The following is a 13,244-nucleotide window of genomic DNA, read 5'->3' on the forward strand; positions in this document are numbered from 1 at the left end:
TAAGATTTTCCTCACTTGCCTTAAGCTCTCACTGGCAGCCTCCTCAAAACCTATAGGCCTCCATTCTCAGGTTGCTAAGAGAATCATTCTGGTGGAAGCCTTGTCAGGTTGGACTAATGGAAATAGAGATGGTACAAAATGAAAAGAATCCTTTGACCCCCAACCTTTTGCAGGCTTCTCTTCAAGCCCCTTTATGCTTTCATTCCGACCCTTTTTGGGGCCCTTTATTGCTTCTTTCTGCTTCCCAGCCCCAAAGCCAGTGCCATGTGTGTTGGGCTTTTGTTACCGCAGCACCCTTTTTCTGGTACCACAACCCTTTCCAGTAATCTTCTGCTACTTAGCAAACCACCACTAGACTTCGTGGCTGAAAACAACAGTGTGGGCAGGGCTAGGTGGCAGTCACTTGGGTCTGTTCCATGCAGTGTCAGCTGAGGTGGCTTGACTAGGATCAGAGGACCCTTCCACCACACGGCTGACAAGTTGGTTTTGGCTGTTGATTTCTCTCCACATAGACCACAGCACAGGGTGGCTTTGCCTCTTCACACATGCTAGTTGGGCTCTAAGAGTGAATGTCCCAAGACAGAAGAAATGAAACTGTCAGCTTCTTAATTAAGCCCTGGGCCCAGAAACTGGCACAGTGTCATTTCTACATAGTCTGTTGGTCAAGTAGCACAGAGGTCGATGGAAGGGTTGTCAAAGGTTTGGGAGCTTTGTTTTTATTTATTTATTTATTTATTTAGAGAGGTTTTTTGGGGTGGGGGAAGAGCCACATTTTTAAACTGCCAGGTCTTCTAGAGGTTTTATAGTTTAGGGGTGTCTGGGTGGCTCAGTCAGTAAAGCGTCTGCCTTTGTCTCAGGTCATGATCTCAGAGTCATGGGATTGAGCCCCGCATCAGGCTCACTGCTCAGCGGGGAGTCTGCTAGAGATTCTGTCTCCCTCTCCCTCTGCCCCTCCCCGCACTCATGCTCACTCGCTCTCACTGTGTGTCTCAAATAAACAAGTAAATCTTTTAAAAAATAAAAGGTTTTATAGTTTACCTGTTACATTTCACCCTTTAATCCATGTAGAATTTCTTTTTTGTAGTCATCACTGGACTGCTTATATTTTTTCCCTTTTATGTGTCTTAATTAAGTAAAATTCATGTGTGTGAAATATACTGTTTTAACGTACGATCAGATGAGTTTTGATCTGTGTAAGCACCATGTAACCACAACCCTACTCGAGATAAAGGTCATTTCTACCACCCCTAGAAGTTACATCATGCTTCCTTAAGGTCAGCCTTCTCTCCTACCTTTATTCTGATTTCTATCCCTGTGAATTAGATTTTCCTGTTTTTAAACTTAATATATAAATGGAATTATACTCTGTGTACCTTTTGTGTCTGGTTTCTTTCACTAAAAATAATGTTTTTGAGAAGCACCCTATCAAGGTCATTCTTTTGTACCACTAAGTGCTATTCCAGTAAATATGCCACAATTTATGTATGTATTCTCTTGTTGACGGACATTTGGGTTGGTTCTGGTTCTAGGCTGTTGTGACCAAGCTGCTATGAATATTCTTGTGGGTCTCTTTTCGTAGATCGAGGTCTTTGTTTATTTTAACTACTCTTCTTACCTCTTTGAGTTCCTACATTTTTACTTGTTTTGTTTTCAGTGAAGGAGTCCTATACCATGACATGCAAATCCTAGCTGTTTCTTAACAGACATCGCCCAATCCTTCTTTCATTAGTTCTGCCTTCACACCCACCTCCAGAGACACCTGCCCATTCTTGGGCCTTTTGTGACTTACAAGATGAAACAGCTGGGTTCTCGTCTTTGCCCATTCTTGGTTAAGGGTTCAGCTTTCTTGGGTCTGCTCCGTCCGTTGCTACTTTGCTTATCTGCTCTCCAGCTTCCAAAATCTTAAGCTGTCTGACTCATTTTGGAGGGTTTTAGGAGAGAACAGAGTTGAATGTGTATTTCAGTTTACCTTACTTACCCTTTACCTTTTCCCTACTTTCTTTTCCACCTCTCACCTTCCACATCCTGCCTTTCTCTTACTATTTTCCATTTCCTTGTCTCCATCTTGCTTTCCCTTTGAGTTAGGTGAGGAGTCCTCACACAGCATGTGGCTCAGCCGCCTCACTTTACCGAGGCTAAAGCTGAGGCCCCTTGAATGAGGACAGCGATCCGTCCACAGCCAACACAGCTACCACTCTTAGCTTTTTCGCCTTTACTAGCAAGAAAGATCTTTGCCCACCTGTTCCTCCTTCAGGTAGTGATCCATGGCAGCGTGAGAAAGCAGAGTACCCTGCTCAGGTGGGGCCCAGAAGGCACATCAGAGGACAGAATGTCATAGCTGACCAGGCTGCCGTGGGTCCTCTCCGGAGACCAAGGAAGCACCTCTGTTGCAGACTGCCTCTTAATCCTGCACCCACTCTGTTCCCTCCCTAGCACCGTGCCAGCTGGGGGGCTGCAGTAGGAGAGGGCCCGGCTGGCGTGACAGGAGCAACTACTGAAACACACAGCACTCTCTAGATGGGCCCCTCAGGCCCTTTCTGTGGTTTTCTTCATTCCCATATTTGTCTATTTTAGTACTTTCTTTGGGCCTGAGTGTTAATACAGGAGATAATGAAGGGACTCCAAGGCCCAGAGCAGAAATCAAGGCAGGTGACCCGTGGTGTGACCGTTCTAAGTGCAAGGCCAAACACACACAAGCACGCTCCGGCTGACATCGCCATAGCCCCTACCACTCCTTACACCTACAACATGAGAGATACGAAGACTGTGTGAGGTGACCGAGTCCTGGACGTGAAAGGACATACATCTGCAGAATTGTTTGGATTCCCTTTCTGGCACACAGAAGACAGAGTACAAGTTCTGTGCCTTGGCTTTTGGTCTGGGCTGTCCTTCCAGCAGGCTGTGTTCCCAGAGCCTTTGGTCATGCAATTTGGGCCGGTTGCAGCTGGACACAGCCACCCTCTGCCCCCTCCCAGTGTTTCACCAGCCTAGCAGCTGAGAATCCTGCTAGGGACCAGAGCCCAGAGTGTGCGAGACAGAAGAGAGCACTGTTCTGTCACTTCTGTACCCCGGCCGCTCTTTAAGCTGCTTTGACTCTTTGTCTCCTGCAGTTTGTATTTATTTGAACAAGAATGGCAGCCCCGGCCCCCACTTAGATAAGAAGAAGGTCCAGTTGCTCCCTGACCATTTCGGGCCAGCCCGCGCCTCCGTGGTGCTGCAGCAGGCCGTCCAGGCTTGCATCGACTGTGCGTATCATCAGAAAACCGTCTTCAGCTTCCTCAAACAGGGCCACGGTGGTGAAGTGATCTCAGGTAAGCACCCTGGGACTGATGTGGCCTCCTAGCCAGAGGGGCAGACCTTCTCCACTGGCTGATTTCTGGCAAGGCCTCCTGGTTCCTACTTTACGCCTATAGGCTCTGGAGAAACGGGAAGGGATTCCGTCCCTCCGAGAGTCCTCCTTTTCAACTCCCGGAACCCCTGTGAGCCCTGTGCATGTCTCTGCCAAGCAGAGTGCCCACATGGACTCTGCTCAGCCAGGCCTCCAGGCAGCCCCTGTCCGTGCACCTGCGTGGCCTCCGCATACCGGAAGTAGATGGGTGTTGCTGTAAAGGCATTCCAGGAGAAAGAATCCAGAGGGGCTGTACCGTGGCGACAGGCGCTTCTCCAGACTGCCACAGCCTCCCACCTGGCCTCGGGGGACCACGGGACTCTTGTCATCTTCTTCTGACTCCTTAGCTGCCCTGTCCTAAGGCAGCCCTGTTACAAGGGAGTTGAATCCCAGGGCAGAGTGGGAAAAACCATTCCCTCTCTCTCTTCTGCTCTATCTGATTCAGCTGCACTGTGTTTTTTGTTTTCACTGAGAATATTCACTTTTCCTGCTGTGCCCTGGTTCTGTTTCAATGTTCCCCAGTCCAGAACCCCACTCCGTACCCACCAAACCTAAGAAGACTTGACCTGGAGCCATTCAGTCTCAGCTGCATGGTACTGCATGGTCCTGTCCCTCTAATGGGTTGCAGTGTCTGGCCTCAGGAGGCCCAGCTGACGTGGAAGACCCCAGGAGTACCTGTATTCTTGTAGAAGACCCCATAAATAACTTATTCTGTTAGCACACCTTTAGTGAGGGGAGGGGGAGGAGAGATGACGGGTGAGAGGTGTTCTAATGTGTGAGAAATGCGTACAGGGTGGTGTGGGAGCCCAGGCGAGGGAGCAGTTGTCTGTGGAGGATGAGGGCAGGCGTAGAAGGCATTGTTCTAGAATGCTGAGGACTGCTGGGAAATCAAGCCTTCCTTCCCTTCTGAGGCCAAGGCTTCTGTGCGGTAATCTGTGGGGACCCAGCCTTCTTTGTGGCCTGTGTGGAGTTGCTGTCGCCCACACCTTTTCTAGGGTTCTCCTGCCCTGAAACTGGTTCCTGGGAATGGCCTATCTCCCCATTTCCTTGCTGCCCTCAGAGACAAATGCAAAGGCCTTCTGCTTTGTAAGGGTTATGCGGACACTTCTTGAATAGAAATAGATAGGAAGTAAAATAAAACCAAGTGTGGAATGGTTCCAAATGTTGCTGAAACTCTAGTGCCTCCTGCAGGTCGGGTCGTGCATCTACACCGTTGCTGGGCACAGCCGTGTTCCCCCGTCTGCCCAGCTTCTCTGTTCTTGGGCACTCTAGTGCCCTCCTGCAGATCGGGTCGTGCACCTACACCGCTGCTGGGCACAGCCGTGTTCCCCCGTCTGCCCAGCTTCTCTGTTCTTGGGCACTCTAGTGCCCTCCTGCAGGTCGGGTCGTGCACCTACACCGTTGCTGGGCACAGCCGTGTTCCCCCGTCTGCCCAGCTTCTCTGTTCTTGGGAACTCTAGTGCCCTCCTGCAGATCGGGTCGTGCACCTAAACCGTTGCTGGGCACAGCCGTGTTCCCCCGTCTGCCCAGCTTCTCTGTTCTTGGGCACTTCTTATGGAAAGAGAACCCGAAATGAACAGATTTCCTGGAGGAGGCCCAGCCAGCTGATGGAGCAGATAGAGTTATGTTCACAGTTGTTTTCACAAGTTGAGTAAAATCACTTCAGAGCCCTGGTGCACGGCCTGGCCACTCCCATTACAGCAAGCCCTTTGGAGTTGGAGGCAAAAATCAAACCCTTGAGGGAGGGAAGGGAGGGGTGGGGTGGGAGGGAAAAACCTGGGCACTGATTGCTTTGTGTAACCAGGTAAGCCGGAGGCAAGCAGTAGGCTGGGCTCCTCCTGCCCCGCGCTGCCCTGCACTGCCAGGCTGACGTGCTCAGCCCTGTTTCCTTAATTCCACAGCCGTGTTTGACCGTGAACAGCACACCCTCAACCTCCCAGCAGTCAACAGCATCACCTACGTCCTGCGCTTCCTGGAGAAACTCTGCCACAACCTTCGCAGTGACAATCTGTTTGGCAACCAGCCCTTTACACAGACTCACTTGTCACTCACCACCACCGAGTACAGCCACAGCCACGACAGGTACCTACCAGGTAGGAGCTGGGATGGGGCCTGGGCTAAGAACGGGGCACAGGGCTAGTCGCAGCGCCAGCCGGGGCCCGGGGCCGGCCCTTACCCCTGCCAGCCCGGCACCCACGCTCCCGAGATCTGGCTTTCCGTCCCTCGCCTTTGCCGTGCCCGGGACTCCTTGGTCTCTGCCCAACTCTGCTCTCTCCAGGGTTTTGTCTCCTCTCTCTAGGGTTAACCTTCTGTCCTCTGGATTTTTATCCCTAGAAAACGGTGGTTCCCAGTTCCCTTTCTGATCCCCATGTGGCCTGTGGAGCCACCCTGAAGTCACAGCACCCCTCCCTGTGTGAAGCCAGCAGCAAACGCCTCAGGGAGCTCCCCCTTGCCAACAGGAAGGTTTAGGCTCAGGCTACAGATTGAGAAATGTGTTCCCCAGTGATTGGCCGTGCGCGCTTTCCTTTGGCGTGTGGCCCTAGCTCCTCCAGCACTGCCTGTCTAGCAAGTCAATTCAAGTTCCTGCCATCGTGACCTGAGCTGGAAAATAACTCTCTCAGTTAGCAGAGCAGACCCACAGCGGGAAAGCGGAGGCCACGTGGCCGGGGCCGGATCAGTGACTAAGCACTTCCGAGAGAGGTTACAGAGGGAAGGGAACTGAGCATCGCTCATCTGGAGCCGGGGACCCAGCACGACAGGGAGGGGAGCAGAGCTCGGCCCCACACGTAGCGAGGTAGGTTGTTGTGGAGAGAGGGAGCACAGGCCTGTGAGCAGAGTCCCTCGGACCTCATCCTGGGCAGAGGAGCAGAGAGCTAGTGCGGTCAGTGCTGGGCCATGCTGTCCATCGGTGAGGGAGCCGAAGTCTAAAAGGTGCCCTCCCTGACTTGCCCAAGTCTTTTTCCCACATGGCCTCCCCCAGCGTCTTTTTATCGTTGACTTAACTCACTCCTGATAAAAGTGCCACTTTCGAGAACATGCCTGAGGAATTGACTGCTCACCCAGCACCCCCAGCCCTGCCTCCATCTAGACCTCTGTCCCCCAGTGAGCACTGCTGCTGTGACTTGCATGCAGGGCAGAAAGACAACCCGAATTTCCAATACTCCTTGGGAGGGCCAGACCGGTCTGGTCCCTGCAGACATGTCTGTGCCCCCTCTCACTGCTCTGTTTCTTGGGAGGGAACTTCTTCTCTAACCTGCTCTCCTGCTTGCTTTCATCATCAGAATCTGAGAACAGAAAAAAAACGTTCTTAGCATGTTGCGCTGGGGGTTTGGGCCGGGCACGGTGGCGGTGGGGCAGACGAAGGCAGCAGCTGTTGGCCTTCGGGAACTGCGCTGAGTAATGAACGTGAGGCCTCCCTGAGCTTCCGGAAGAATGGATACACAAAAGGGGGTAGCTGCTAGTCTAGAGAGAGATTTCTCCAAGAACCAGGAACCGAGAATTCTTCAGTGAAGCGGCAGCAGGAAGAACGAAGAGACTCGTCTGGGAGCAGCGTCCGAGACTGGCGGGGATGTGCATGCTAGGGCTACGGTCATGGAGGGAGTTTGGAACTGAGGCCTGAGGTTGCCTGGGAATTCGGTTCCACTTTGCATCTCTCTGATTCAGCTGCCAGAAAGGAGGAAGCAAGCGTCAGCCACTCTGCCCTCTTCCTCACCAGCTAAGAGACAAAGACCACGTTATCACATTCCACCATTGGCTGCCCCTCTTGCTGCCCTCATTTTCAGACAGATTCAGCCAACTCTCTGGGCCTTCCTGTGCTCTCTCTCTAACTTCTTTGCCCCTCCTGACTGCTTAGCAACTTGGCTGCTCTCACCCCAGTTTCTGCTTGCTTCCCTGAAGTGAACGTTCTAATTGTGCCCAGACAAGCCAGAGCTTTGCCCAGATCTCTCACTCCTCTGTACTGCTTCATTTATCTTTCCCGCCTGCCCGCCCGCCTGCCTGCCCAACTCTTCGCTTCACCTCTGATCATCTGTCATTTCCTGTGCTTTCCTGATTACCTGCCCCGCCTCTGCCAAAGAGCCTGGTCTGCACAGTGCTGTCTTTTGCTTTTGCCCCTTGGATCCGGGGTTTGTCACCCCCACCCTTCTGCCCGGCTACACACTTCTGCTAGTTCGGCATCCAAAGCTACCACCTCTTATCTAGGTACTTACGGAGCCTCACCTTCCCCTGCCCTGCAGCTCGTCTCCACACTTCCCTAGCCTTAGTCTTGGCCTGACCGACCACGCACTTCTGGCATAGCAGATAGTCGCCAAATGCAGATCCCATTAGATTTCCTCACCTAAGTGGAGGCTTGACTTTTTTCCTCCACTGTTTTATTTTGAAAAACTTCAAACCTACAGAAAAGTTGTACAAATAGTACAGTGAGCAACCATGGACTCTTCATCTAGATTTACCACTTCACTTTTTGCAATATTTACTGTACCTGTCCTCTGTGTGTTTTTATTTACTGAACCATTTGTGAATTAACTGCAGATGAGAGACTTGATCCTTACTAAACTTTCCCACGTATCTCCTAGGAGCAGGGAACACAATACTGTTCTCGCACCGGAGAAATTGAACATTAATAAAATCTACCAGCTGATATATATAGTCCATATCAGATTTCCCCAGTGGTCCCAGAAATGTCATTTTAGCTGTTTTTTCCCCTAATCCAAGACCCAGTGAAGGACCATCCACGAGATGTAGTTGTTCTGTCTCCTTAGTTCCCTTTTATCTGCAGCAGTTTTCCAGACTGTTTTCTACCTTCCATGATATGACATGGGCATTTTAAAAAGTTCAGGCCGGTTGTCAGACACTCTGTGCCAGACTCTGTACTGGCCTCTGGGGAGCCAGAGGCGAGACCGACTCCCTCCCCGCACTGCAAGCGTGCCCGCCGAGAGAGGGGCCCAGGGAGAGAGGCGTGTGGCGTGAGCCGGGAGTGACGAGTGACAAGCAAGCTGAAAGAAGAGGTCAAGAAGGGTTCCTGGGGGAGGCAGTGTCAGATTAGGGTCGCTTCTTCAGAACTCCCCACACGGCTGTGTGAGGTAAGAGGCCTGTGAACTTAGGTGAGAGAGAGCTCCTTCCGGCCCTCAGAACTGACAGCGTGAGACAGGAGACGGCTCATTTAGTGGGTCCCAGGGACTCTTCATCTCAGCTGTAACAGAAACCACCCAGCATTCGCTTCTAGGTCTGCTGCTTGGGGATTGCCCAGATTCCTCTGTGCAAGAGGAAGGGGTGCATTTGTCTCATGGCAGTAAGTTCCCTGTGCCTGTCTTTCTAGTTGCCATCCTGGTCTTCTGAGCTTATAAAGGGGTTCTCCCACCAAAATCCTAAAAATCATAGGATTAAAGCCAAATAACTGTGAAATCTGTTAGGATATCCCTTCAACCCCCTGCAGGGTTTCCTCATAGAACTATCAGAGTTCTAAGATACACAAATGTACATAATTAATTGGACCTGTACTGAGTCCATTATTCAGTCAGTCAGTCAACCCAGAATTTATTGGCTGCACGACACCAAGCTCTGGTTTAGGCACAGAGAGGGTCCCACAGTCAACAGGAGTCCAGGTCCTTACCCCCAGAGTTTACAGCCTGGTAGAGAAGAGGAACAAATAAGCAAACAGTTCATTTGTGGTGATATGTACTTTCATAGGACAAGGTCAGAGTTCAAAAGTTCAAACCGGGTGTCAGGGAAGAGTCTCCAGAAGAAATGGTATATCTAAGCTTGGATCTGAAGGAGCAGGATAACCAGGTGAAGATGCCACAGACCCAAGGTGATGGAGGAGGGGAGTGATGAAGAATGCTCCAGTTGCCTGAATAGCATGTGAGACCATGAGGGACAACGGGGAGCACGACCCGGGTCAGAGGAACCGGATGTCTGGCACAGCTGAGATCCACCGTGGCAGGGAGGCGTGTGGGAGACGGGGCACAGTGGAGGCAGCGGCCCAGTTGGAAGAGCTAACTGACCACATCAGCGGCTTTATGTCATTGAGCAGCGAGGACCCGGGGAAGGGACACAGTCGGGCCTGTGCTTCCGAGAGGTCGCTCAGGATCCTGGGCGGGAGAATGGATTGGTGTGGAGTGATGCAGTAGGCAGGGGGACTAGCCGGGAGCTTTGTGTGCGAGGACTCTGTGTCCTCTTCGATTTGGGGATAATCCTTCCCTTCAGTATCCACATCTACATGACATAAAATGAATCCCCACCCCACATCATTCAGACTAGCTCTCCTGCTCTGGCTCAGTCCATAGCCCCTCTTTCCCCGACCACTGTCCTAGCTGACAGTCTCTCCCTGAGCTCCTTTGCCCCAAACATTTGATCTAGTTCCTCAGCCTTCATTTCCCTAAGGAAAAGCGAATGCAAGGCTGTTGAGTATAATAAACTTGTACTGAAGTTTGGGGGGAAAGGAAAGAATTGTCACAAAGAACAGAAAGCATTTTAACAGTTTTGTTTTATCTTGTTTATCAGCGGGGCGCCCGGGTGGCTCAGTCAGTTAAGTGTCTGACTCTTGATTTCGGCTCAGGTCATGAGCTCCGGGTCGTGGGATCCAGCCCTGCATCAGGGTCCACTCTCAGCGGGGAGTCTGCTTGAGATTCTCCCCCTCCCCCCACTTGTGCTCGCACGCACACACACTCTCTCTTAAAAAAACCTTCGTGTTAATGTTTATCAGCTGTTACAGGATATATCGTACTGGCCTCTTTCATCTTAGGCCTCAGCCTGCTGCCATTTCGGGGACCCACTCTGAGTTTGGGGGATTTTCTTCTCTGTTCTCTATTCCTTCCATCCCATACCTCCTCCTTTCCCAGCTATCAGCAGGTAACTCGAAATGACTGTATCGTGTAAAATAATTTCATTTCCTTTGGTCTCAGCTTTCCCCAACCTTGTCTTTCATAACCAAAATTATTTAACAGTGTAATTATGTAAATGAATGTAGCCCACCCAGATCTGTACTTTCAGCAACTCAGAGAACAAAGAGAAGCTATTGGTGGAGAGATTTGTTCCATCTTGCCTCTGTTCTCTTTTTTCTGCCTTCCTGTGGGTTATACAGTTTTTGTTTTTTATGGTTTTGTTCTATTTCCTTGTTGACTTATTAGCTATAACTCTGTTTCATTTTAGTGATTGCTTTAGTTTATATTATACATGTTTTACATATCACAACCTACCTTAAAGCCGTAATCATACCCTTTACGTATTGTGTAAGAACCTCACACCACTGTGCTTTCACGCCCACCTCCTGCCCTTTGTGCTGTTGTCACTGTACATTTTACTGCTCCATATATTGTAAATCCCACTCTGTATGGTTATTATTTTACTTTAAATACGTAATTTTTTTTTTCTTGGAGAGGGAGAGATGTGGGGAGGGGGGCAGGAGGAGAGGGAGAGACAGAACCCCAGTGCGGGGCGCGATCGCACAGCACTGAGAGCACGATCCAAACCAAAATCGAGAGTCCGTCCCCCAACCGACTGAGTCACCCAGGTGGGCGCCCCGGTAGAGAATTAATTATCTTTTAAAGACTTTTTTAACATAGAGGAAAACACAGTCTTTTAATATAAAAGGAAAGATTCTTTTTTTTATGTACCCTTTCATAGTTACCATTTCTGGTACTCCTCATTTTGTCAGCGTAGAGCCAGAGTTTCAGATCCTCTTCCCGCCTGGAGGACTTCCCTTAACATTTCTCCTTTTTATGGTTTACTGGACACCGATTCTTTCAGCTTCTGTATCTTTGAAAAAGTCTTTTTTTTAAACCTTCGCTTTTGAAAGATACTTTTGCTGAGTTTAGAATTGACTTTTTTGTCATTCAGCATTTTTAAAAGATGTCACTCCGTTGTATTCTGGTTTGCTTTGTCTCCGATGAGAAGTCTGCTGGATGGTTTGAAGGTCTTTTGTTTAGTATTGGTTTTAGCAATTTGATTATGCTGCGCTCTGGTGAGGTTTTCTTCATGCCTCTTGTGCTTGGCGTCCACTCAGCTCCCCGGACACGTGGGTCTACAGTTTTTATCAGATTTGAGAAAATCTCTACCACTCCTTCTCCATGTATATTTCCTGTCACCTCTCCTTTGGAGACTCCAGTTAAACATATATGAATCTTCTTGAAGTTTTCCCACAGTTTAATGAGGCTTTTTAAAATTTGTTTAGCCTTTTTTTCTGTTTTATTTTGGATAAATTCTAGAGCTAGGTTTAAGTTAGCTCATCTTTTCTTAGATCTGCAGTGTCTGACCTACTCTTAATCCGTCTCGAGGTATTCATCTCAGACGTTGTGTTTTCATTTCTACAAGTTTGACTTGGGTCTTTGTATATCTTCTCGTTTCTGCTTAACCTGCATACTCTTTGCTCTGCCTTCTCGAGCATTTGAAATACAGTTATAAACACCTCTGCAGTGCTCTGGTCCATGAACTGTAGCTCCCTTGACCTGTCCAGACCCTGCCCCATCTCCAGCTCCGGGAACTCCCTGGGCTCTGTCTGATATTCCCCTCCCGACCCCATGGCCTGGAGACTCCAGACAGCTAAGAGCAAGCCTAGGGCTCACCTTGTTTGTTCCCCCTTTTCAGGAATCACTGTCCTGCACTACCTGATGCCCAGCATCTGAAAACTGTTATTTCATGTATTTTGTCATTTTGTTTTTAGTTGTTTCAAGCAGTCAGATATAACTAGCCCGTGCTGTGGAAATCCCAAATGTATCCTGAATCCGTGTACATCTTACCATCTCTGCTGCCTTCGCCATTATCCTCTCCTGGCCTGAGAGGTCCTTTCTGGCCTGCCTGGTCTCCTTACTACCTCTCTTGTTCTTCTCTGCACCATTTTCTACTTAAGAGCCCAAATGGTGTTCTTCAGACATAAGTGAGATTGTGGCACCCCCCCCCCCCCAGCTAAACTCTGTGGTGGCACTCTTGGAAGAGCCAGGTGTCTTACTTTCATTTGCAGTATTCTGCATGATCTGGTCCTTGCCTACCTCTCCAAACTCATCCCTTCCTTCCGTACATTTTAGCTACACTGTTCTTCCTCATTTCCCCAAATATTCCAAACTGTTTTCCACCTCAGGATCTTTCTGTAAGCCACCAGGCAGCAGCCCTTAGCCACTGCACCAGGGGGCCTACGGCAGATCCTTTCCATGATTAGGTCCCACCCGAGCCAAGCCAGCTCCTTGGCCCTTCCCACAGAATTCTCTGTGGGTGGGGAGGCGTCCTGGGTCAAGCTCCTATCCTTTGCAATTTTTCTTAGAGACCGAATGTTTAGATAATGCTTGGGATTCAGTAGGGCCACCAATGAACCCTAAAACCAAACACATTGTCTAGCACACCTCCACTTGGACTCTTCAGACCACAGCTTTTACACGTCAAGTTGTCAGGGACACTTCTCAAGGTCTCCTCATCCAAAGAAGCTCCCCTTGTTATTTTTCGTCTGAATACCCTGCTCCTTTGCTTAGGAATATTTACAGTGGCTGCTCATTTTGATAAGTTTGCGCTTGTCATCCTTCCCACTAGATTATTAGTTGCTCCATGAGGAGAGAGACAATATCTGGTTTTCTCATCATTCTCAGTATCTATCACCCTGTCACATAGCAAGTATTTAGCAATATTTGTTGAATGAAAGTACAGTAGGGGATGTGGGACATGTAGTTCAAAGACAGATTTTTTTTTTTTAAAGATTTTATTTATTTATTCGACAGAGAGAGAGACAGCCAGCGAGAGAGGGAACACAAGCAGGGGGAGTGGGAGAGGAAGAAGCAGGCTCCCAGCGGAGAAGCCCGATGTGGGGCTCGATCCCAGAACGCTGGGATCACGCCCTGAGCCGAAGGCAGATGCTTAACAACTGCGCTACCCA

At 49.7% G+C, this 13,244-nt stretch overlaps 1 protein-coding gene across 13 annotated transcripts in view; it reads left to right on the forward strand.

Moving 5' to 3' along the window:
• The window catches only part of SCMH1 (Scm polycomb group protein homolog 1), a 173,151-nt gene that overhangs the window by 148,710 nt on the left and 11,197 nt on the right, over window positions 1–13,244 (forward strand). For 12 of the 13 annotated variants that reach the window (XM_057310723.1, XM_057310726.1, XM_057310724.1 and 9 more), the window contains 2 exons: window positions 3,111–3,311; window positions 5,290–5,481. In XM_057310723.1, coding sequence (XP_057166706.1) covers window positions 3,111–3,311; window positions 5,290–5,481 — 393 coding nt within the window. The remainder of the gene's footprint in view (window positions 1–3,110; window positions 3,312–5,289; window positions 5,482–13,244) is intronic. The other variant, XM_057310729.1, reaches the window with a different exon arrangement.

Source organism: Ursus arctos, unplaced genomic scaffold (assembly GCF_023065955.2).
Source record: "Ursus arctos isolate Adak ecotype North America unplaced genomic scaffold, UrsArc2.0 scaffold_12, whole genome shotgun sequence".
NCBI classification, from domain to species: domain Eukaryota; kingdom Metazoa; phylum Chordata; class Mammalia; order Carnivora; family Ursidae; genus Ursus; species Ursus arctos.